Source organism: Equus asinus, chromosome 2, assembly GCF_041296235.1.
Source record: "Equus asinus isolate D_3611 breed Donkey chromosome 2, EquAss-T2T_v2, whole genome shotgun sequence".
Classification (NCBI taxonomy): domain Eukaryota; kingdom Metazoa; phylum Chordata; class Mammalia; order Perissodactyla; family Equidae; genus Equus; species Equus asinus.
This window is the reverse complement of record NC_091791.1, coordinates 145,646,878-145,673,128: the sequence shown is the minus strand read 5'-3', so window position 1 is coordinate 145,673,128 and position 26,251 is coordinate 145,646,878. Positions and strand designations below refer to the sequence as shown.

The window sequence follows — 26,251 nt, the reverse complement described above, 5'->3', positions numbered from 1 at the left end:
GGAATCCAAATAGGGAGTGAAGAAATGAAACTCTCGCTGTTTGCAGATGTCATGATCTCATGAACAGAAAAACCTCAAAAATCCATTGGAAAACTAATAGAAATAATTAACAATTACAGTAAAGTTGCAGGGTACAGAATCAACTTACAGAAATCAGCTGCTTTACTATACTCTAATAATGAACTTACAGAAAGAGAACTCAAGACTACAATTCCATTTACAATCGCAAGTAAAAGAATAAAGTACCTAGGAATAAATTTAACCAAGGAGGTGAAGGATTTATAAAATGAAAACTATAAGATATTACTGAGAGAAATTGATAATGACATAAAGAGATGGAAAGCGATTCCTTGCTCATGGATTGGAAGAATAAACATAGTTAAAATGTCCAAACTACCCAAAGCAATCTACAGATTCAATGCAATCCCAATCAGAATCCCAATGACATTCTTCATGGAAACAGAGTAAAGAATACTAAAATTCACATAGGGAAACCAAAGACCCCAAATTGCTAAGGCAATCCTGAGAAAAAAGAACAAAGGTGGAGGCATCACAATCCCTGACCTCAAAATATACTACAAAGCCACAGTGATCAAAATGGCATGGTACTGGTACAAAAACAGGCACACAGATTCATGGAACAGAAAGCCCAGAAATAAAATCACACATCTACAGACAGCTAATCTTCGACAAAGGTGCCAAGAACATACAATGGAGAAAAGATAGTCTCTTCAGTAAATGGTGTTGGGAAAACTGGACAGCCACATGCAAAAGAATGAAGGTAGACCACTATCTCATGCCATACACAAAAATAAACTCAAAATGGATCAAAGACTTGAAGATACGTCCTGAAACTGTAAAACTCCTGGAAGATAGTATTGGCAGTACACTCTTTGACACCAAACTAAAAAGGATCTTTTCAAATACCATGTCCTCTCAGACAAGGGAAACAAAAGAAAAAATAAACAAGTAGGAATTCATCAGACTAAAGAGCTTCTGCAAGGCAAAAGAAACTAAAATTAAAACAAAGAGACAACCCACCAATTCAGAGGAAATATTTGCAAATCATATATCTGACAAGGGGTTAATCTCCACAATATACAAGGAACTCAGACAACTGAACAATAAAAAAACAAACAACCTGATCAAAAAATGGGCAGAGGATATGAACAGACATTTTCCCAAAGAAGATATACAAGGGCTGGCCCGGGATTCACCAGTTTGGATCCCGGGTGTGGACATGGCACTGCTTGGCAAGTCACGCTGTGGCAGGTGTCCCACATATAAAGTAGAGGAAGATGGGCACGGATGATAGTTCATGGCCAGTCTTCCTCAGCAAAAAGAGGAGGACTGGCAGCACATATTAGCTCAGGGCTAATCTTCCTCAAAAAAAAGAAGATATACAGATGACCAATAAACACATGAAAAGATGTTCAACATCACTAATCATCAGGGAAATGCAAATCAAAACCACACTAAGATATCACCTTACACCTCTTAAAATGGCTACAATCACTAAGACTAAAAATAACAAATGTTGGAGAGGGTGTGGAGAGAAGGAAACCCTCATATACTGCTGGTGGGAAAGCAAACTGGTGCAGTCACTATGGAAAACAGTATGAAGATTCCTCAAAAAACTAAAAATAGAAATACCATATGACCCAGCTATCCCACTACTGAGTATCTACCCAAACAATGTGAAATCAACAATCCAAAGTAACATGCACCCCTATGATCACTGCAGCACTACTCACAATAGCCAAGACGTGGAAGCAACCCAAGTGTCCATCAACCAATGACTGGATAAAGAAGATGTGGTGTATATATATATATATATATACACACACACACAATGGAATACTACTTAGCCATAAAAAAGACAAAAATCATCCCATTTGCAATAACATGGAAGGACCTAGAGGGAATTATGCTAAGCAAAATAAGCCCGTCTAAGAAAGACAAACACCAGATGATTTCACTCATTTGTGGAATATAAACAAATACATGGACAAAGAAAACAGTTCATTGGTTAACAGGGAAAGGTGTTGGGGGTGGGCACAGGGGGTGAAGGGGTGTACTTATGTGGTGACAGTCAAGAAATAATGTACAACTGAAATCTCACATTGATGTCAACTATTATGAACTCAATAATTAAAAAAATGTTTACTTAAAAAAAGGGAAAAGACAATAATAGTAACTGGGCATAAGTTGTTACGAGGATCAAATAGGATGTATGTAAAGTATGTGAGCGCTTGCCTGGGATTCAGTGTGTGCTAAACAAATGTTAACCAATATAAACTATGTCGCCCTCAGTATCTGCAGACGATTGGTTCCAGAAACCCCTGCAGATACCAAAATCCACAGACACTCGAGTCCCTTATATAAAATGTCAGAGTACAGTGAATACGGCCAGCCTCCGTATCTGCAGATGTGAAAGCCACAGATAGGGACAGCCGACCGTGCTTGTGAAAGAACACGCATGGAAGAACTGTGAAAGGAAACACCACGTAGTCTCTGAAAAATTCAACTTCTTGATTCCCAATTAGTAATAAAAAAAGTTGAGAAAAGTTCCAAATATAATTGGCAGACTTTCAAACCAGAAAGCAGAAGCTCAAGGGACAAGTCTGAAAGTGGGAATAATAGCAGTTTCTACCCTCTCAGACTCACCTGGAAGAATTCTGCAATAATTAGCTCACCAGACCTTGAAAGGTATCACTCATTAACAATGATTCCTTAAAAATAAAACATCCAGCGACTGGGCACTGGGCCAGAGTAGGCAGGCTGCAGAGCTAGATTCCTGAACCCTGAAATGATGAAAGTTAATTTCTGCACAAACTCACCTCGAATGCCCCCTTTGTATCGGTTTTTAATGGCAGCCAAGCTGATGGACTCCTCGCCTTCCTCCTCCTCATCGTACCGGTCAGGTTCTAGGTAACTGGCACTCAGCCCCCGCTGGTGCTGTTTCTCTCTCATTCGGCGCTGCTGAGATTCCCTACGAATAGAAGCTCTCAAACGTTCTTCTTCTTTCTGTAAAGAAGCAGATAAACTATTTAACTTCACAAGTGAACTAGTTTAGCGCCCACGTGCACCTACTTTTCCCAGCAAGAACACGTAAACACCTGGCCCAGGACACCACCTATTTCCTGTCTTCAGAGCCCACTTCTCTCCACTCCACGCCTGGTACCACACGCAGTGACGGTCTTGTTTAGTTCCAAAGTGTGAAGGCAACACACAGGTGAAGCGGCAGAGGCTCCCTCCCACTCACCGCCCATCAGAACAGGCCCAGGCCCGGCCTCCAGAGCTGCAGTGAATGCCGTGCGGCCACTCAGAGCCCAGAGAGCAGTGACCAGCCTGAGGAAGGCCAACCACGCCCAGCGGACGCCTGAGGGAGGCCGTTTCTGTTCTCTCCCGGGATAACACCTGACTTGCCCAGGCTCCACCAAACTTCCATGGTGCCCAGATGTTCCTATCTGGGCCCCGCGATCCAGAGAGCACCCCATGGCTCCTGACAACAGGAGGGGGATGTGCTGGTCAGGGAGGGTCCCTGAGCCCCAAAGCAGAGCCTCATTCCCTTCCATTTGCCTGGCATTCCACACGTTGGGGTTCACAAGGCAGAGGCAGGATTTGCGGGGTCAGGGACATTCTGGCATTTCTTTGAACTCCTCCTTTAATTGCTCCGTATTACTACACACGACTCTCATTCTGCTGCTAGACGTTCTGTGCAGCAAACTGTTTCATTAAGCAGTATGTGGTTGTACTGAGCATAGAGTAAACACCACTGTCAGTAGGACAGTGATTAAGAACAAACTGGCTGATAGTTGGTGCGTTTCCACAGAAGCTAGGGAAGTGGATGAGGGTTTGGGGACCTCCAAAGGTGGCCCAGAGGCTCTTCCAATAATGCTGAGACCGGAGGCTGCAGGTGCCCCCAGCTCCCCGAGCTTGAGGAGAAAAGGTGGGGCAATGGAGTAAGAAGTCAGAGTCCGAAGCCAAAGTCCCTCCACAGCCTGGGTTAGGCATGGCACCGAATGTGGATTAGTGAACCTGCCTCCGTGAACAACACACAAGCAGGAGGAAAAGCAGGGGCCCAGGCCAAACCGTCAGCAGAGCCAGCACTGGGAGCAGCAAGAAAGGGCCTGAAGCAAGCAGAGTGTCTTGCCTCCCTGTGCCCGGACGCACTAAGGAAGGAAAACACGCAAAGCAGACAGAGAAGTGCCAAGATCTAGCAGGGATCAGAGAGGACGGAGAGGAGAGGGAAGGAGACAATACCACTGCATTGAGCTTCTCCCAGCAAGTGCGGCACAAAAGGCCAATGGTATCGATACAAGCACACACTCCATCATTTAGGGACAATGCCCCAGAATTGAATTTGTGCCTGACAGTGGTGTCAAATTTGAAAACCTACCAGGCAGAACGTGAGAAAACTGACCTTAAAAGACCACAAGCTACTCTGCCCAATTCTCATTTACGCAGTCTCCCATCAAACTCCTGATCTATTTTCACGTTATTTCAGACTAAATTTCTAGCATTTCCACTGATTTTCGACATGGATTCTAAGCCAGACACAGGTGATTTAATCATCTTTGGGATTATCTGTGAAAGCTCAGATTCTTTCAGTCACCAGTTTGTCGGTGAACTTTCAGGACCTGGTGGGAGAGAACCTGAGCCTTTGTGTCTGCCTTAAGACAATCGTAGTATCACTTTGTTTTGCAAAAGATTAGGAAAGCAATGCAGCTTCATTCTCTTTATGCCAGCTGGAAGGAGAAAAGGTGGGTCATTAAGAGATGACGAATAAACCTTTTGGGAAACACTCTTCTTAATATACCAAAAATCGCAGGATAAAGGTTTGCCAACATACCTTAATCATTTCTGTGCGCTGGCATTCAGGATCACGACCGGCCATTGGTAAGATTCTAATCTTCTGTGTCTTTGAACATCTATCTGCAAGTGACAGGGTCATCTTTCTATGCGTGGCACTGTCTGTAGAGTGAGGTCTGCCGGAAATGAACAAAAATGTCTCACTGTTTATCAGACACATCTGTGAGCCAGTCATATCAACATCACAAAAACAAGAGGCCAGTGATCATTTCCTATTCTCTAGAAAAAATAGGCAGGGACACTACACTGAATTTACTAGGTGGGGGATTCTGAACTTTCTTCATTCTGTGGCCCACTGATATTATTTATTTATTTTTTGGTGAGGATTGTCCCCGAGCTAACATCTATGCCAATCTTCCTCTATTTTTTTTGTATGTGGGATGCCGCCACAGCATGGTTTGATGAGCAGTGTATAGGTCCACGCCCGGGATCCAAACCTGCGAAGCCTGGGCCACAGAAGCAGAGTGTGGCTTTAACCACTATGCCACTGGGCTGGCCCCTCACTGAAATATTCTTATCTTAGGAGTAAAGTGAAAAACGGAAAGTGGAGTAAAAAAGGCTTTACAAAGCACAATCACCTTCTAGAAGCAGCAAATGGATAGGTTCCAGGAGCATTCATTGAATACTGAGTGCCAAGCACTGTGCTTTGTGTTTGATATGCTCTGCGACTTCACAGCTACTCTATGAGACAACTGGTGCATTTTATACATTAGGAAACTGAGGCAAAGAGATGTTGAGAAAGTTGCATAAGGTCATACAAGTGGAAACGGGACTCAAATACAGGTCTACGTGATTCCAAAGCCTACACTTCTGACCATTATGATTCTCCAAAAGCTACGTTATAACCAAGATTATTGTGCCCTCTCTAAGTTAAGCATTACTCAAGGAGGACAGTCTGCTTAGAATCAAGAAAAGAGAAATACAAACATTTCAGTGTAGTGCCTACACGGTCTAGAGAAGGGGAGCTCTTGCCAGCTGCCCTGAGTATTCACATCCCTGGAGTGGTGCTGGATGTAGCAGGTCCAGAAACAGGATGACCACAGCCTTCACACCCACCAACTCACTGCCTTTCCTAACTGCATGCACACCAACAACCTCCAGTTATCAGTTAGTCTCCCAGATCAATTTTACTAAAAAGAAAGGACACACTGACCAGCAAGCATTCTAGGCCTCTTGCTACTTAATAGTAATCACTGCAACTAATACACTGACATTCTGGTTTACATAACAGTCTCCTGTAAGTCTAGTTAGCGTGACCCGGTTCCCTGTGAAACAGCACCTTTCAATGCACTTGACAAAATAGCCTTTGAAGCTTCAGAGCTGAGAACCAGGCCCTGCTCTTTGGCGAACTGTACCATGAGGTTACAGCAATCAGGAGTCAGGCATTTTGGACAACATCTATATTTTGCTGCTTTTATTGTAACAAACAGTATGTTGATAAGAAGAGTTACCTGAATGTGAGTTTGGTTTTGAAGACGGCCTGTCCCTGTAGCCCAGTGCCCTGTCTTATGAAAAGATGGTTGTGATCGCCCTGCAGCGGAGCTTTGTAAACATCAAACACTTCATTGCCTAAATGCAGAGACATGCTGAAAAGAAGGAACACTTCACACAGTAAACTCACAAAGCTTTCATCTCACCATTTTATTTATTTTTTTTAAAAGATTTTATTTTTCCTTTTTCTCCCCAAAGCCCCCCAGTACATAGCTGTATATTCTTCGTTGTGGGGCCTTCTAGTTGTGGCATGTGGGACGCCGCCTCAGCGTGGTTTGATGAGCGGTGCCATGTCCGCGCCCAGGATTCGAACCAACGAAACACTGGGCCGCCTGCAGCGGAGCGCGCGAACCCAACCACTCGGCCACGGGGCCAGCCCCCTCATCTCACCATTTTACATCGCTTAAAACATGATTCAACTGCTGCTTTCTCCCCTCACAGAGAACTCAGAAGGAAAGAAAAAAACAAAGATGGCAGTGTGAAAAATGACCTATATAGAAGTAAAATATGCTGTATGTTTACGTTTAGGAGTAAAGTAAGCTTACAGGTAAAACGCTGCGACATTTACTCAGCCTCAACCACTTTCCCAGTGAAAGGCAGTTTTTCTAACATGTCAACTTACAGTCAGCAGCACGCAATGCGGGGGAGCTGGTCTAACTTTTCCAAACTACTATGCTGTAGCCGAAGAGGATGACCACATTTTCGGCCTACCTTTAACGTCTTCCACCAGTCTGTATGACCCTCAACTATCTGTTTACTCCTCTCAGGTTTTCTATGCAATGCCAGGGACTAAGCAATGGAAATTCTCTGATAAGAGGCCTCCCCCAAATAAGGTCTTATTCCAAAACTCGATCCCTCCCAACCACATCCTGGGTAGTTCAGTACTCTGCAGGCATTCTGGGCTCACCTTCCATCTGACCACTTGACTATCCGAGCATTGCTTTCTTTAATTTCATTGCCTTCTTCGTCCCGGCGTATCCTCCATCTTATAGTATTTTCTACCTGTGTTAAAACACAAGTGCCTTAGAACACTGTAGTTCATGCTTCTTTTCTCCTCATGAGACACATAATCATAGAATAAGCATGCACAGGTAGTGAGAGAAAAACAGACAACATTGAAACTCTCTTGTTTTAATTATCTAGAGATGTTGGATAAATTAACAACAGGAAAAAAATATGCTTAAGTGAATTTCTGAACTCCTAGTGCTGGAATCACAGAGGGAGTTAAGTGCCAACGCATTTGAGCAGATGCTAAACCTGTGGTAGTCCTGATGTTTTAAGACACAGTAAGAGCTACGAGGACAGGAGATAATGCTTGAGGCCATTTGAGGTAGCAATTTAGAACTGAGACGCCCTATATACAGCGAGTTCTCTCACAGAGCTAAAAACTCTATAAATGTGGAACCAAAAACTCTGCCTACTGGCCTAAGGAGCCAGGGAAGCTCCCCACACATGAGTAAAGAAAAAAAGGCACTCTATGAAAATGAAAACCCCAGGCCAGAGCAGGTTGAGAGCCTACCTTTATTTTAACTGCATGAGGGGGAAACACCAGGCAGACTTGGAAACCATTTAAGAGCTTCCTAAAATGAAAACTACTGTCATTGAAACTAAAAACTCAATGGGACTTCTGGGAAAATACAGCACACTAAATGCATGTAGTTTATCACTGCTGCATCCTGGAAACCCACTAAAACGACACAGAAGAATTAAAAAGGGAGACCCTCACAAGGATAAAGAGAATGTGAATTAAGATGGCAACAAAGAGAAGCAAACATTTTGAAAACTGACAGATCTAAGGCCCTGCTTCCCTATGCCTCGTCTTCCACCATCAATCCCAAAAGCAGCTACTTCCGTTCCCAGAGATTTCTACTGTTAGCTGCAACGGTCTTTGCAATTGGGTCCCAATGGTTCCCTTCTAGTTTTTCCCTTTTTCTTCTTTATGCCTCCTTAAACAAACGAACAATTATGAAGCCAGCTGATTAAAGAACTCAATAATATTCATGAATTAATAAATATGATGTCACATCTGAGAGTTCCTTCAAAATAGTCTGGGTAAGATGGGGTGCGGAATATAGATGAAACAAGACTGTCCAACTTGACAACTATCGAAGTGAGAAATGGGTACATGAGAGTTTATTATACGGTTCTCATTGTATTTGTGTATGTTTAAAATATCACTTAATAAAGGAAACAAAACAATCTGTCACTATTCCTGCCATCCCTCTCATACAAAATAGGTTACCTAAACAAACACAGGCAAAAACATATGGGCCATTATTAACTGAGAAGCCATTTTGAAAAATGCTTTCTATTATATAAGGTGATTCAAATAATAATGATGCTATGACAGGATGCACTGCTAGGTCTTACCCTACAGGGAAGAAAGACACATTAAAGCACTTCTAAAGACAGAGGACCTCACAGAGGCACCTAAACTGTATCTGGTTCATTGTTCACTAAAGAATTAATTACGCCACCTTTAAGAACGGTCAGAATGGTCAGCTTAGTCTCAAGAACATCACTCTAGAAACAAAGAATCCAGGGTTATCTTCCACCACACAGCAAGGGTTTAAAAGACAGCAGTCTGTCATACACCAACATTTTGTACTCTAAGCAACAAGGTTTTAGAGTAAGATATTTATTTCTAAACTTTGATGCCTACACTAGAGCCTAGTATTACATGGTCTGAAAATGTAACAGATATACTGATACCTGCTAATGCATTACTAGGAACTGAGTAAATAACTCTCTCCTAACGGTCAACAAAAGCAATGGAAGAGTACAAAGAGAGCCACAGAGTGAAGTGTTAGGCACCCGCAATAAATTCTCCTTTTGTATGTAACTTGCTTATCAATAGATCAGAGAGCCTGAGGAACTTCCTCTTGAAGGAAGTTGCTAGAACTTAACCCACAGTAAATATGGAGGCAGTTGTTCTAAACAGCAAATCACAGCATTACCTATTCTGAAGGAAGTAGCTAATCACTTTTTGAAAACATCAAAAAGTGTAACAGTGAAAAAAGTGATCGAAAACTTGACATTTTTACAGAGAAAAGCTACATATTTTCTTCCTTAAAATATTCTGAAAAGGCAGACAATTCATTTGTTGATAAAACAGGAAACATAAAAAATCATTTTCAAAAGCTCAAGTCTCAAGTTGGTATCCCCAGGTTTTATCTTATGAAAGAAAGGAAGGAAATATGGAATGGTACCTTTAATTTTAGCCTGGTTCGACCTTCTTCATCCAGCATTTCTTCATCTTCAAATTCATCTTCATAATACTGAGGATCAAAAGGTCTACAAATTGTTTTTAAAATAAACTATTAATCATATTTTGTAAGGAATAGTATTACTGTCATGTAATAGCATCTCTATTAATATACACCATTATATTAGAAAATCATAATTAAAAATCATAATGGTCAAATATCTTCATGTTCAACTTCAAGGAAGTATTCAAATTACTCTACCTTCTTGAAATTTGGGGTTTATACATATCGCTTGAAATAAAGTGCAAGCAAAGTTAAATATTCAAAATATTCTTTATTCTTATGTAAGTCTTCCAACTAATAAGCCACACAAGCTCTAGCTTTCCAGCTCATTTTGCTTCGGGGAAAAAATTTAAACTGCACAAGAGCTTTCACAATTCTTAGCAAATAATACTCATCAATACTATTTAACTGTCCCAAACCATCAGCTTTTCTAGATCCACAACGGCTGCTACAGTGGACATTTGCAGTTTCTCTAGCAAACTTCACCATACTCAATTTCAGCTTTTTCAGGGCTGCAATAGTCAAAAATACCCAGACTTATGATGTCTGTTAATTCATAAGAAAGTATTAAACTGCTAAAAACAATTATAAGCATTCAAAGTCTCCGTTACCAATAGTCCATACTTTTTTCTATCACAGGATATGCTTGATTTATTCTTTCAGAGATACATGACCAGGTTTTTACTTTGTGATTAGTCAACTCATGTAAAATAAGACAAATACCAATACTCAACATATTTCTAACCCACATCTAGAAACACTTTTAACTGATCCCCTTACCTGGGCTCCACACTGAGAAAGTTGGGCAGTTTAACAAAATACAAGTCGTTTCCTAAATCAGTGTTTACTTTGGGTATTTCTACTTCTATTCTGGTCTCAGGAATTGGCTCCTCCTCCTGTTGGTCCTGAGGCAACCCATTTTCATCCTAGAAAAGAATCATGGAATTTTAGAGCTTCACAGGACCTTAGAAATGGTCTAGCTCAACTTCCATACTTAGGTAGGCAAGAAGCATACTGAGACGCCACTTTAGGACTAAAGCAGCCCTCAGTCCCCACTCCTCCCCACCCAGCTCCCAAAAACCCTCATAGGAAACAAGATAAGTTTGGAAGCATCAATATAAGAAAATAAGATTTTGTGATAAATCTATCTTCCACATATTCACCAACAGAAGTGTGAAATTAAGCAACACTTCAATATATAAAGTCACTCTATCAATTAAAATCAGAGAAGATTATTAGCAGCACACACTTCTTGGCACAAAAAATAATTTTGCCATTTCAAGAACGTTATATAAGGGGAATTGTACAGTATGTAACCTTTAGTATTGGCTCTTTCTCACTCAGCATAAGCCCCTGGAACTGTATCCAACTTGTTGTGTGTACCAATAGCTCATCCTTTTTATTGCAGAGTAGTATTCCATGGCATGGTGGTGCCAGGGCAGTTATTTCTACTCTCCCTCATAACCAAGAGTCCACTACATAACTGAGAAAGTCATCTGTTCATTGTATTTTCATACTGCAATTCACTTATCAACTTCCTCTTCTCAGCATAAGAGAGAGACCCTGAGTCTCAGAAACGTTTTACTTAGCCTTGAATAAGGGCCCAGTTCACATTGGTGATTTTACTTACAACAGGCTGCCCTGGAGTAGGTGGTTTATCTTCTCCATCACTCCCTGAAGATATATCATCTGCACCTCCAAATAGATCCATGGTTCCACTGTTATCTTCAACATAGGAGGAAAAATGCACTGTATTAATACCTATAACAGGTTCTTCAAAGTCATCACTTCAACATAGTCCCCAAGTTTCTAGACCAGGCACCAGGAAACCACCCAGACACAGTTCTGAGCCTGGCTCTCAAAGATCTGACTAGTGTGTCTATGGCGAGGGAAGGGACAAACCCAGTGAAAGGCAGAGCTGCACAGAAGGTACTTCTTTCTCCCTCCACTTTCGGCATCCTTGTTCTTCCATTCTCCTTTATTCCCAGGAGCCCAAATGTCCTCCTACAGTCTAGACACTCAAACGCGAGACACACGCCCCCCGTACAGGCCTATTCTCTACACAGTCCCTCAAGTTTTAAAATTACAGGTCCATGTCCACCCAGCCCCCTCCTCTCAGGCAGAACTTCACCTCAATACAGGCAACGCAACAACCCTAATAATCTGTAATAAACTGATAAACCAAGGTGGGGGAGTTGAGGGGGAGAACAGAAAGACAGGGGGGTGGTCAGAAAGTGGACTACGTAAAATTGAGATTACAGAAGAGTTACAATTATTGGTGACATGGTCTAGGATAAAACTATGAGAGTGAGTTACTGAAACAAGGTGGAGGACAGATCACTGAAAAAGAAGAGGCAACCTATTAGAATGGCTGAAATCCAGACTCTGACAACACGAAAGTCTGGCAAAAATGTGGAGCAATAGGAATTCTCAATCATTGCTGGTGAGAACACAAAATGATATAGCCACTTTGAAGACAGTTTGGTGGTTTCTTACAAAACTAAACATACTCTTACCAGACACTCCAGCAACTGCGCTCCTTGGTATCTACCCAAAGGAGTTGCAAACTTATGTGCACACAAAAACCTGCACATGGATGTCTGTAGCAGTTTTATTCATAATGGCCAAAACTTGGAAGCAATCAAGATGTCCTTCAGTAGATGAATGGATAAACTGGTACATTTAGACAATGGAATATTATTCAGTGCTAAAACGAAATGAACTGTCAAGCAATGAAAAAACATGGAGGAAACTGAAATGCGTATTACCAAGTGAAAGAAACTAATCTGAAAAGGTGACATACTACATGATTCCCACTGTATGACATTCTGAAAAAGGCAAAACTATGGAAACAGTAAAAAGATCAGTGGTTGCCAGAGGTTAAAGGGGAGGGAGGGACAAACAGGCAGAGCACAGGGGATTTTTAGGGCAGTGAAACTACTCTGTATGATACCATAATGATGGTTATACATCATTATACGTTTGTCCAAACCCACAGAACATACACCACCAAGCGTGAACTGTAGGGTAAACTATGAACTTTGGGTGATTATGATGTGTCAATGTAGGGTCATCAATTCTAACAAATGTACCACTCTGTTGGGGGATGTTGATAATGGGGGAGGCTGTGCATGTGTGGTGGGGGTAGGGGATACATAGGAAACCTCTGTACCTTCCTCTCAATTTGCTGTGAACCTTAAACTACTCTAAAAAAATAGTCTTAATTAAAAAAAAAAGAGAAGGAGGCAAGGAAGTCAGGGTATTAAAAGTGCATCTATATGATAAAATTACCAAAACTACAACCCCACCCACCAACACTCTCATGTCCCTTCTTGATTTATTTTCTTCTTAGTTCTTATCACCATCCAACATACTAAATACTTAACTTACTTACTGTGTTACTGTCAGTCTCCCTATCCTACCTCGACCCCACCAGAATGTGAGCTCTACAAGGTAGAGGGGTGTTGATCTGCTTTGATCACTGCTATATTCCCAGTGCCTCAAGAGTGCTAGCACACAGAATGTTCTCAATAAAGAACTGTGAACAAAATCAAAGAATAACCATATCTAATTCTCACAACTCTAGAGGATGGTTAGCATCATTATCTCCCTTTAACAGATCAAAAATTGAAGTGTAATAATTAATTTGACCAAGATTATATAGTTGGAAAATGGAGCCACAAAGACTCTAACTTGGGTCACCTTTTTTTTTTTTTCCAAAAGTCTATGCAAATAACTACTAGCTATAGATGTAATGATCTTTCAGTAAATCCCAGAGCTTGCTGTTCTGTCCAGCTCTCTCCTTTTCTCTCTAGTTGACCCTCTAAAAGTTTGCTTTAGGTATAACATTACTTATGATACTTTATATAAGCTATTTAATGTTAATGCCTAATTACATGCAGCACAATAATGGATGTGTACAATCAAACTATCAAAATTATGCTTGCTGTAATCTTTATACTAACATCCTTATTGTATAGTAATTTGCCATTTGAAACATTGTCACAGAGAGAGATGAATAGGTAGATCTTTTGGCCTTAAGACAAACCCATCTTACCTAATCACGGGTTTTTTTGTTTGTGTGTGTATGTGTGTGTTGATGAGGAAAATTGTCCCTGAGCGAACATCTGTGCCAATCTTCCTCTATTTTGTATGTAGGATACCACCAAGTGGACAGCTTAAGGAGCGGCGTGTAGGTCTGCACCTGGGATCCGCACCTGGGATCCAAACCTGCGAACCCCCGGCCACGGAAGTGGAGCAGTGAACTTAACCACGACGCCACCAGGCCAGCCCCAACACTGGGTTTTTATGAACTCTTCATCTAACCCACAGCTCAAAGAATCAAGTTCTTCATCTGATATTAACCTATTAAGGACTTAAGAACAAGCTGCCCTGGAACTGTCATCATTCAAACTGAAGAATGGACATTGCCACCTCCACTTCAACCAGAGCCTCTGCACCCTAACAACAGATTCACTCTTAACTATAAATGAGGAAGCAGGCTCTTCCTCAACTGATTAAGCATGAGAGTTTCTCATATCTGTACAATTTCCCTGTGTATACTAAGTGTATCCCCACTCTTTTCTGTGGGTCTTACAGTCTGGAGTAAACACCCAGGTGAGAAACGCACTACAGTTAAAGACAGAAAGAGGGATGGAAATTACAAAAGAAGTAATTGGAGTACCTTTTGGTACCTCAGTGTCACTATCCGCTTCTGAATCAGATGCAATTGCATTCTTGCGTTTCATTCGTAAAACTTCATCTTCGCTATCACTGCCTCTTGCAGATTCTGTAAGAGCAGAATTAGAGGTTCTGCACGATCACAGTCACACCACAACTCTGAATTTTGTGTTTTAAAAGCAACGCTGGAGATAAACAAACTGGGTACACCCACACAATGGAAAACTACTCAGGAATAAATAAGAATCAACTACTGATACATGTAACAATTCGGATGAATCTCAAATGCATTATGCTAAGTGAAAGAAGACTAAAGTGAAAGAAAAAAGGCTACATACTGTACGATTCCATTTATATGATGATGTTCTCGAAAAGAAAAAACTTTAGTGACAGATGAGAAGTAGTCAGGGGTGGGGGAAGGGTGTGACCACAAGAGGGATAGTAAGAGCGAGTGTGCTAGGGTGACGGAACTGTGCTGTATCCTGACTGTGGTGGTGGTTACACAAATCTATACAGGCGTTAATATTAATAGAACCGTACATACACACACAAAAATCAACTTACCGCAGTTAACTTAAAAATAAAATTAATAAAAGGAACACTGGGTTTTGTAAGCAGAAAAACTTGGTAGAATGAGAAAAGTAATACTGAAATTTATGATTAAATTTATATATTACTCATTACAGAAGAAAAAAAGAGGTAAAAATAGAATGAAGAGACAAACATATCATTATTTCTGGAGAGGACAATTGTTTACCTAATGGTAAACTTCAAGATAATCAATTAAACCACTGTAGAACTAGTTAAGGGTTAAGCAGGATGACCAGCTACAAGATTCCCCACTATGACCCTGGTCTTATGTTAGTCTGCTAGTATTTGGGACATAGTGCATGAGCCTTACTGATTCTGGTAACAGCACAAATGAGTCTACCCAGAACTAGTTATGGAATTCCCACTGCAGTCCTACAGTCTATACAGACCTATACCCATCTCTGAAAATTTTCTGACCTCCTCTCCTAAATAATGCCAAAATGTGGTCTTGAATGCTATCGTGTGAGGTATGGATTACAGGGAAAAGACTCCCTCCTCCCGTATTTAAGCTCTCTAAGAAGACAGGATCAACAGGTAATTACAATCACCCACCTATAGAAATGAAGCCATACAGATATTACTTCAGGAAGACTTCCAACCTAATCAAGATGACTTTTATATAACACAAAGAAACAACATCTCTAAATTTTTTTAATATTCTACGTAAAGAATGTGTTAACTTTAGGGAATGAGTATTCTGACCCAAGCACATCTCCCTAGGATAAGGACGCACGCGTCAAGCTATCACAGCTGAGATCAGCCAGCCATGTTTTCATTTACTGGATGTTATGCTTCCCAGGCAACCTCCAGATTATTATAATTTGGCATCCAATGTAGATTTTCCCCAGGGGGAAGCATACAATGATAAAAGAGATATAACTGATCCTCTTCAAAGGAACAAATTTGCAATTCGATTTTTATAAATTAGTTTCTTGTGAAATTGATTAGTTTGAGTAAACTCCTTGGAGCCTGATTACCTCTGGATGATCAAATTTTGGATCTCAAAAAACTGAGCTAAACATGGTGTTCACACCTCAGCACAGTTACCACATTTCAATGGTATTTTTCCCCCAGGCAAATCTATTCTCTCCTGAGGCATGCTCTTCAGTTACCCACAGAAATGGAACCAACTCTATTCATTATCTAGCTGCCTTAGCACCATACATCTGTTTTTGGGACTGTCCTCTTCAAATTTTTTTCTTCCTGATCTATCATCAATTAATAAATGGAAGGGGAATAGATAGAAATAATAAATGGAATAGGAAAATTTTTAAAAAGCAAAATGCATAGAGTTAGAAAAGGTTGAAATGAAGGGACAGAAGAAAAAAAACAGGGTACTAAAGATGGGAATGTAAAAAAGAAAAAATGAATGGGCCACTGCTGCATCTGGATGCTTCTACTAAACCATTTTGGTTCTCATAAACGTATTACCTGACTTATGGTCCTGTTCCTCTTCATCATCTGAAGGCCTGCGTTCTTCATCCGAGGCCTGTGGCCTTTCATCATCAGAATTTTGCATTTTCTCCTCATCAGACAACTGCGGCCGTTCTTCATCATCAGAATTCTGCTTCTCATCATCATTATCAGAAGCTGCTGGCCGTTCTTCATCAGAATTAGCCTTCTCCTCCTCAGACAGTTGTTGCCTCTCATCATCTGACAGCTGAGGCCTCTCCTCATCATCTGTGTTCTGCATTTTCTCATCATCATCAGAATTCTGCAGCTTATCTTCATCAGATCCTTGTGCCCTCTCTTCATCATCAGAATTTTGTATCTTTTCATCATCTGACTGGTCACTTTTATCTTCTCTGCCCCATTTTTCATCATCTGAATGTGCTTTTTCAGAGCCTTCTGCTTCTGAGTGATGGCTCCCTCCATCTGATCTATGACCTTCATCTTCATCGTCATTATGGGCTTCTGATCCACTGTGCTGATCTACATCTGAGGGGTCATTGTCTTCATGGTCAGAACGCTCAGAAGCTTCTGATCTATTGTCCGATCTTTCAGAGTGATTATCACTCCCACTATGATGAGAAGCTCCCTCATCCTCACTGTCATCTCCAAACAGTTCCTTATTACTTGGTTTTCCTGAATCACCTCTTTCATCTTGATCACTTTCACTTCCAGAGGCATTACTCCCAGAAGCAACGTTCTCTTGGTCAGAATCAGAGTCTGATCCAGAATCAGAATCTATGGGACCATATAAACACAAGATGATGTCAGCAAAAAAGACGGAGTAAAAAACACCAAAAGTACATCCCAACATAAAAGCAATGAACACATTTGTCAAAAACTGTTAGAATCCACTTTCTTGGTATTCTGGAAATTAACCAAAAGTTGTAGCAACCAGGGAAACGCTTAACGAGAAAAACCAGCTGAATCTCAGTAAGAAAACAAAGTTTTGTGGTGTTTTAACTTAAGCTGGTCCCCCCACAACAACCCACCCCCAAGCTCAATGGTGGCTTGAAGATAACAGCCTGAATTTCTGATACATGTACTGCTACTGCAGGGAGCAGAAGCAACCTCATTCACAAAGAATCATGGTTGTTAGTTTTGATCTGTCTGACGCATCACTGAATGACTGGCTCAAAGCTTTTAACTTTATTCTCACTTAACTTGGAACCCTCCCAGTGCTGAGGTGGCTACCTGGGAGTATCTGTCAAAAAACATTCACAGGTACATGTATTAGTTGCCTTTGCCTGGGACAATGGATAGCAGCTGAGGCAAACAACAGCCTAACCAAAAGGCCTGGGAAGAAAGGCTGGGGGCACAACTAGAAGGACCCACAACTAAAAATATACAACTATGTACCAGGGGGCTTTGGTGAGAAAAAGAAAGAATAAAAAAAAATCTTAAAAAAAAAAAAAAAGGCTGAGGAATGGCATAATACGGGATATGGGGAGTAAGGGCTTTTAAAAGCTCCCACATATTCCTAGAGATCTGGAAGCCCACACACTTCCTCAGAGCTGTGCACACATTCAAGAAAGAACTGAGAAGGCCCTAAGCTTTCACTTCTGGCTGACCTTCAGGCTCTGTGCAAGCAGAACAAGAAGACCAAGACAGGTTGTAAACTGCCTGGTTTAGTATTGAAAGCATGCCCCAACACACACACAGAGCCAATCCGCAAAAACTGGGAGGTTTTTCGGATTTTTTTTGTTCTAGGCATCTAAGGAAATCTCTGTCTAATCACTAGCTGACCACTAAGCTAACGTAACAGAGACTTCAGTGGCCACACATGACAAAGATTGCAGACTTTACAATATTAGTTCAAGAGTCACTAAACAACCACCACTAAAATAAACAGCAACGACAGATCCTGGGGAGGGGGAGAACATGATCTCTTGAGTTGTCATATTATAATATTCAAAATGCCCAGTTATCAACAAAAAATTATAAGGCATGCAAAAAACAAGGAAGTATGGCTCATACATATGAAAAAAAACCGCTAGAAACTGTCCCTAAAGAAGCCCAGACAATGAAAATGAAAATAGAGGATATCAATAAAAAGACAGATATTATAAAAAAGAACCAAATAGAGGGGCTGGCCCCATGGCCGAGTGGTTAAGTTCGCGCGCTCCGCTGCAGGCCGCCCAGTGTTTCGTTGGTTCGAATCCTGGGCACGGACATGGCACTGCTCATCAAACCACGCTGAGGCAGCGTCCACATGCCACAATAGAAGGACCCACAATGAAGAATATACAACTATGTACCAGGGAGCTTTGGGGAGAATAAGGAAAAAATAAAATCTTTAAAAAAAAAAAAAGAACCAAACAAACTCTGGAGTTGAAAAGCACTATAACAGAAATGAAAAATTACCCAAAAGAGTTAAATGATGTGAGCAGGAAGAAGAAAGAATTAGCAAATGTTAAGATAGGTCAATTGAGATTATCCAGTGTGAGGAACAGAAAGAGCAAAAAAATGAAGAAAAATGAAGAAAATCTAAAAGACTTGTGGGATACCATCAAGTGTATCAACATATACATAATAGGAGTTTTAGGATAAGAGGAAAGAAAGGGCAGAAAGAATATTTGAAGAAATAATGGCTGAAACTCTCAAATTTGATGAAAGAGATCAACCTATACATCCAAGAAGCTTAATGAATGCTAACTAGGATAAAGTTAAAGAGATCCCCACCTAGACACAACACAACAAACACAAAGAAAGAATCCTGAAAGCAGCAAAAGAGAAGCAACTTGCCCCATATAAAGGATCCTCAATGAAGATAACAGGTATTTCTCATCAGAAACCATGGAAACCAAGGCAGTGGGATGACATATTTAAAGTGGTGACAGGAAAAGACTGTCAACCAAGAATCCATACCCAGCAATACTATGCTTCAAAACGAAAGAGATATGAGCAAGAAAAAGAAAAAAATAGATAAATAGGACTCCCTGAAAATGAAAAACTTTTGTGCAACAAAATATATCATTAAGAAAGTGAGGAAATATTTGCAAACCATGTATCTGATAAGTGTCCAGTATCAAGACTATATGAAAAATTTACAACTCAACAACAAAAAGACAACCCAATTAAAAAAAGGACAAAGGAACTGAAGAGACATTTCTCCAAAATTATACAAACAGCCAACAAGCACATGAAAAGATGCTCAGCATCATTAGCCATTAGGAAATAGAAATCAAAACAACGAGATACCACTTGACACCAACAGGGATGGCTATGTTAAAAAAAGAAAAAATGAAAAAACAAGTGTTGGCAAGGACGTGAAGAAATGGAATGCTTGAACACTATTGGTGGCATAAAATGGTCTGCTGTGGAAAATGGTTTAGTTGTTCCTCAAAATGTTAAACAAAGAATTACCATGACTCAGCAATTCCACTCCTTTGTAAATACCCAAAAGAACTGAAAACAGGCACTCAAGCAAATACTTGTACATAAATATTCATAACATCACTATTCAAACAGCCAAAAGATGGAAACAACTTAACATCCATCAATGGTTGAATAGATAAACAAATTGTGATATATACATACTGTGGAATATTACTTAGTAGCTAAAAAGGAAGGCAGTACTTACCACAATGTGGATGAACCCTGAAAACATTATGTTAAGTGAAAGAAACCAGACACAAAAGGCAACACATTGTATGATTCCATTTATATGAACTATCCAGCATAGGTAAATCCATAGACACAGAAAGCAGACTGGTGGTTGACAGGGGCTGGAAAAGTAGCAAACGGGAAATAACTGCTTAATGGATGTGGGGTTTTATTTTGGGATGATGAAAATGTTTTGGAACTGGATAGAGGTGGTGGTTGCACAACCTTGTAAATGTGCTAAATACCACTGAATTGCTCCCTTTAAAATGGTCAGTTTCTTATACGAATTTCACCTCAAAAAAACAAACTGGCAAAATTAAGACATTGTCAGATAAAGAAAAACAGAGTTTGTTGCTAGTAGACCTGCCCTACAAGAAATGCTACAGGGAGTTCTTCGGGCTGAAATAAAAGACAAGACAATAACTTGAATCCATATGAAGACATAAAGAACATCAGCACAGATAACTAAAGAGGTAAGTATGAAAGTCAGTATTAATGGATTTCTGGTTAGTAACTCCTCTATTTCAATTAGATTTAAGAGGCAATTATATAAAACAATAATTATAAATCCATGTCACTGGGCAGACAATGTATAAAGATGTAATTTGTGACAATAACAACATAAAAGCAAGAGAGGGTGGAGCTATATTGAAAAAAGTTTTTCTATATTACTGAAATTAAGTTGGTATTAATCCAAACTAGATTGTTATAAATTAAGATGTTAATTGTAATCACCAGAGTAATCACTAAGAAAAAACGAAAAAATATACAGAAAAAGAAACAAGGGAATCAAAACAGTACACTAGAAGAAAATTAGTTATAAACAAAGACAGTATTAGAGGAATGAATGAACAAAAAAGATATGACATATAGAAAGCCAAGAGCAAAATGGCAGTTCTTCCTTATCAGTAATTACTTTAAAGGGAAATGGATTAACCTCTCCAACGAAAAGGCAGAAATTGGCAGAATGGATTTTAAAAATAATCTATCCATATGCGGTCACTTTAGAACCAAATACACAAATAGGTTGAAAGTGAAAGGATGGAAAAAGATACTGCATGTAAACGGTAACCAAAAGAAAGCTATAGTGGTTATCCTAACGTAAGACAAAACAAATCTTAAGACAAAATTGTTACGAGAGACAAAAAAGGACATTATAAAATGATAAAAGGGTCAATCCATTATAAACATATATACACCTAAAAACAAAAACTGACAGACTTGAAGGGAGAAATAGACAGCTCGACAATAATAGTTGGAAACTTCAATACTCTTTCAATAATGGCTAGGACAACAACACAGAACACGGATAAGGAAAAGACGACTTGAACAACAGTATAACCAGACATAACAGACAGTGACAGAACACTCCACCCAAGGACAGCAGAATTTCCATGCTGCCCAAGCGCACGTAGAACATTCTCCAGGACAGACCATATGTTAGGACACAAAACGAGTCTCAATAAATTTAAAAAATTAAAAACATACCAAGTATCTTAAGGAAATCTGGAAGATTCACAAACACGTAGAAATGAAACAATGCGCTCAAATAATCAAGGGTTCAAAGAAGAAATTGTAAAGGAAATTAGAAAATATTCTGAGATGAATGAATATGAAAACACAGCATACCAATACTTAAGGGATGCATACAAAACAGTGCTTGAAGGGAAATTTGCAGCTGTAAACATCTACGTTGAAAAAGAAAAATCCCAAATTGGTAACCTAATCCTTTACTTTAAGAAACTAGAAAAAGGAAACTAAATCCAAAGTAAGCACAAGGAAAGAAATAATAAAGACTAGGGTGGAGAGAAATGAAATAGAGAATAGAAAAATAATAGAACCAATGAAACCAAAAGTTCATTCTTTGAAAACACTCACAAAATTGACAAACCTTTAGTTAGACTGACCAAGAAAAAGAGAGAAGACTCAAATTACTAAAATTGGGCATGAAAGTGGGACCATTACTACTGACCTTACAGAAGTAATAAGGATTAAAAGAGAATAATACAAACAACTGCATGCCAACAAATTAGATAATTTAGATGAAATGGATTAATTCCTAGAAACACACAAACTGCCAAAACTGGCTCAAGACAAAATAGAAAATCTGAATAGACCTGTAACAAGTCGAGTCTGAATCAGTAATCAAAAAATTTCCAACAAAGAAAAGCCCAGGACCAAATGGCTTCACCTAGCAAACGTTTAAACAATTAATGCCTATACTTCTCAAACTCTTCCAAAACTTGAAGCAGAGAGAACACTTCCTAACTCATTCTATGAGGCCAGTATTACCCTGATACCAAAGCTAGATGAAGACATCACAAAAAAAGGAAAACTACAGACCAATACCCCTTGTGAATACAAATGCAAAAATACTAACCAAAATACTAGCAAACCAAATCCAGCAACATATTAAAATGATCAAATGGGAGTTATCCTAGGAATACAAAGGTTGGCTCAACACCTAAAAACCAAAGTGAAACATCTTATTAATAAAATAAAGGAAAAGAAAGTGATCATCTAATTGATGCAGAAAAGGCATTTGACAAAATCCAACACTTTTTCATGATAAAACCACTCAACAACTAGGCATAGAAGGGAATTTCCTCAGCCCGGAGGGCATCTGAGAAAACCCCCACAGCTAACAGCACGTGTAACGGTGAAGGCATGGATGCTGTTTTCCTAAGATCAGGAACAAGACAAGGACCGCCACTCTCACTATTTCCATTCGACGATATAGAGAAAGTTCTGGCCGAGGCGATTAGGCAAGAAAACTAAATAAAAGGCATCCGAATTGAAAAGGAAGAAGTAAAACTATATTCGCAGATGACATGATCTTAAATTCAGAAAATCCTAAAGAATACTCAAAAAAAAAACTATTAAAGCTAATACAAGCAGCAAGGTTACAAGACACAAGATTAACATACAAAAATCAGCTGTATTTCTATACACTGGCAATGAACAATCCAAAAACGAAATTAAGAAAATTCCATTTGCAGTAGTATCCAAAAGAATAAAATACTTAGGAATAAATTTATCCTAGGAGGTGCATGATTTAAACAATAAAAACTATGAGACATTGTTTAAAGAAATTAAAGACAATCTGGCACGTTTAAAAAAGACACGCTGGGCCCAGGTAGGGAGTCTACCTATTGTTATGTCAAGAAATTTGTCAGGTGTAGTTATTTTCCACAACTCTCTGAGCACAAGGAGATAATGAAACATGCTAGGCAGAAGAGAAATTACCCTGTCACATCCATACTACCTTCAGGACCACCAGAACCCTTCAAAGGCAGATTTGGAAGTAAATCCTATAGAGTCCTATTATCCGATGGTATGATGGAACAAAGCAGCAAGATCTACAAGAAGGTAAAACATGAAGCCCAGAGAAGCAACCATCTCCATACATCACTTCCCCACACACTCTCTGAGTTTGCAACGGGAAGAAACCGCAGGGTACACCTTACTAAACTATTGCTTCTACCCATCCAATTATTTACCAAATATGCATCGATGTAAACTGGGGGTGGGGGGGTGGGGGGGGGCAGAGATGATCTTTTCATTATTATATCCCCAACACCTTGCAAAGTAGCTGGAACCTGATAGGGGATCAATAAATACTTACTGAATGAATGAACAACTCCATCAAGTGAGTTCACATAGAACAGTGCCTTGAAGGGCAAATGGGATATGGACAGGGGAAAATGAAAACATGAGCAAAGGTAGAGGAACAAGAGTTAGTATACAGGATTCTCTACTTCCAGACTCATCCTGACTAGAATCTCCTGGATACCCATCCCAACAGAGCCCTCACTCCAGATTTCCAGCTGGAGCTCGCTCTAAAAAATATGAATTGGAGTTGGAGAAAGGGAAAAAAAAACCCACAATAATGCACTTTGCTAAGGAAAAAAGTACACACGTTACTTTGAGCCTGAAGGGTTGCAAGAATTATGAATTTGGTCTTGAGCCCTTTCTCACTTCAATAACTCCTATTCATATTTCAAACTCAAATATCCACAGTCCTTGTGCCAGAAATACTCCATGCACCATAAACACTCATTCACTCATCAACAAATCCTTCATCTCTCCTCTCCAAACACAGACCCCATATGTTCCCCAATCTAATGCCACAGACTGAAAAAATTCTAGAGTTTCTGCACAGGCTCTCAGAATCACATTCTCTCCGGTGCATAAAGCCTATGTGTAGCGCTAAGCCGGTATCCTTCCCGGTCTCCTTACCCAGACCTGTCACACTCCCCAACGGGCCATGCTCTGGTTTCATTCAAGAGCGCATTCTGAGGCCCTCTGTAAATTCGTCTACCCCATCCCCAAATTCCTGAACACCTGCTTTCCATTCATTCACAAACAGCTCTTATTCTGCGCTCCCCTGTGCCAGACAGGACAGAGCAGGACCCCGAAGTTCCTCCCCGGGCTGCGCAGGCTCGCCAGCGCCTCCACCCCGGCCCCGCGCCCCCTTCGCTCCACTCGCTCCCAAGCATCGCATGCTCCACGAAGGACCTCGAGGTGCACACGCTGTGTCTGTCCCTCCATTCCCGCCGCCGGGGAGGCTGGCACCGCCGGGAGTGCAGGGGGCGCTGAAGCAGGAGCGGAGGAAGCGCCACCACTCGCCCGCAACGCCGGAGCGTTCGCACACCCGGAACTGGACCGCTGTCGGCCTCCCGCCGCAGAAGCCCCGCCACGCACCCCTCTCGCGAAGCCCGGCTGATCCCACCTTTACGTTCGGCATCACTGTCGGCGTCGCTCCCGAAGAGGTCCTCCATATCCGCCATTGCCCCGCACCTCCCCGGCTGCCTCGGCCGGGCGCTGCTCCCGAGGCTTTCTTTACGGCACGGAACCAACGAAACGCGACAGTGTCGCAAAGATTCGCTACGAGGCTCCTTTCCTTCTGTGACCTAGTTTTCGCGTGCGCTGTGAACCAGTGCTTATCGACTCCTGGACGTCCTCTCGGTGAACAGACCCCGCCCTTTCGTCAATGTCTGCTCTTATTCGCCAGGATTCTCGCCGGGCACGGGGGCGTTCCCCGTCTGGGTGCCCGTGGAGTGGGCGGTGCTTGGGGCCTGCCCTGAATCAGGCCTGAAGTCCTTTGTTTTATGCCGACCCGCGGTGCTCAGACGATCGAGAACTCCAAAGCGCGTATGATGATGTGGGTTACATCTGTCTGTTTACGGTATTAGTAATTATAGCAGAGATTTTAAAAATTCACTTTAAAATGATAAACAGGTTAGGATAAATAGCATTTAAAATCTTTGACTATTTTTCCTAAAACAAAAAAAATTAGAAGAGTGGAATTGTTTCAGTTTTGGAAAATAACTGCGATGTCTGGCTTAAAAGAGCTGAAATTCTCATACCTGCTTCTGCGTTCAATCTGTCGGGAAATGTTTCGGTTGAAGCATATAAAGAAAATCTGGCTTTACACAGATATGTATGTAATCTGGAAAGGAAGGACTGCTCAGACTTCTTCTTTTTTTTTTTTTTTTTTTTTTGCTGGGGAAGATTCACCCTGAGCTAACATCCGTTGCCTATTGTCCTCCTTTTTTTTTTCCCCCCCTTTTTTTATGTGGGCCTGCTGCATCAGCATGGCTGCTAACAGAGGAGTAGTGTATGTCCTGCCCCAGGATCCAAACTGGGCTGGAAAGGGAGGATGCTCAACTTAGCCACTAGGTCACCCAGGCTGGCCCTCTCAGACCCCTTGATAGGGTATGTCTCAAACCACAACTGCAGCTTTAGAGCAGTGTGTCTCAAGCATCATAAATTTTCCATCCTAACCCAATACACATTTTAGGTATAAAATTGAAATAAATATTTCACAAAACAATATTTCCCTTACTATTAAGATGCAGTCTGAGATTTCCTATTCTTTTCTATTTTATTCTGTTTCAGCTTTTATTTCGTTTTGTTTTTGATGCTGGCTGATGGTGCACTCAGTACATTAATTTCCTACTTTACTAATGGGTTGCAACCTGCAGCTAGAAAAACACTATTCAGAGGGTTCCTTTGGCTTATTTTGTTGGCTTATATATTTTGTTGGGAAAGTTTTCTTCTTCTTCTTCTCCCCAAGGCCCCAGTACATAGTTGTATATGCTAGTTGTAAGTCATTCTAGTTCTTCTATGTGGGATGCTGCCACAGCATGGCCTGATGAGCAGTCTGTGAGCCTGCGCCCAGGATCTGAACCACAAACCCCGGGTACATGGAAGTGGAGCACGGAACTTAACCAACCCCTGGGCCACGGAGCTGCTGCCCCCTCCCCCCGCCCTGAAAAAGTTTGATT

At 40.7% G+C, this 26,251-nt stretch overlaps 1 protein-coding gene across 2 annotated transcripts in view; it reads right to left on the bottom strand.

Moving 5' to 3' along the window:
• LEO1 (LEO1 homolog, Paf1/RNA polymerase II complex component) overlaps window positions 1–24,953 on the bottom strand; it is a 33,832-nt gene extending 8,879 nt beyond the window's left edge. For both annotated transcript variants that reach the window (XM_014850518.3, XM_044764881.2), the window contains exons 1-10: window positions 24,694–24,953; window positions 16,338–17,093; window positions 14,320–14,424; window positions 11,266–11,360; window positions 10,416–10,561; window positions 9,576–9,660; window positions 7,274–7,368; window positions 6,327–6,461; window positions 4,856–4,991; window positions 2,841–3,027 (exon numbers count right to left, since the gene is read on the bottom strand). In XM_014850518.3, the coding sequence (XP_014706004.1) occupies window positions 2,841–3,027; window positions 4,856–4,991; window positions 6,327–6,461; window positions 7,274–7,368; window positions 9,576–9,660; window positions 10,416–10,561; window positions 11,266–11,360; window positions 14,320–14,424; window positions 16,338–17,093; window positions 24,694–24,751 (1,798 nt within the window). In that variant the 5' untranslated portion in view covers window positions 24,752–24,953. The remainder of the gene's footprint in view (window positions 1–2,840; window positions 3,028–4,855; window positions 4,992–6,326; window positions 6,462–7,273; window positions 7,369–9,575; window positions 9,661–10,415; window positions 10,562–11,265; window positions 11,361–14,319; window positions 14,425–16,337; window positions 17,094–24,693) is intronic.
• Window positions 24,954–26,251: the final 1,298 nt, after the last annotated feature.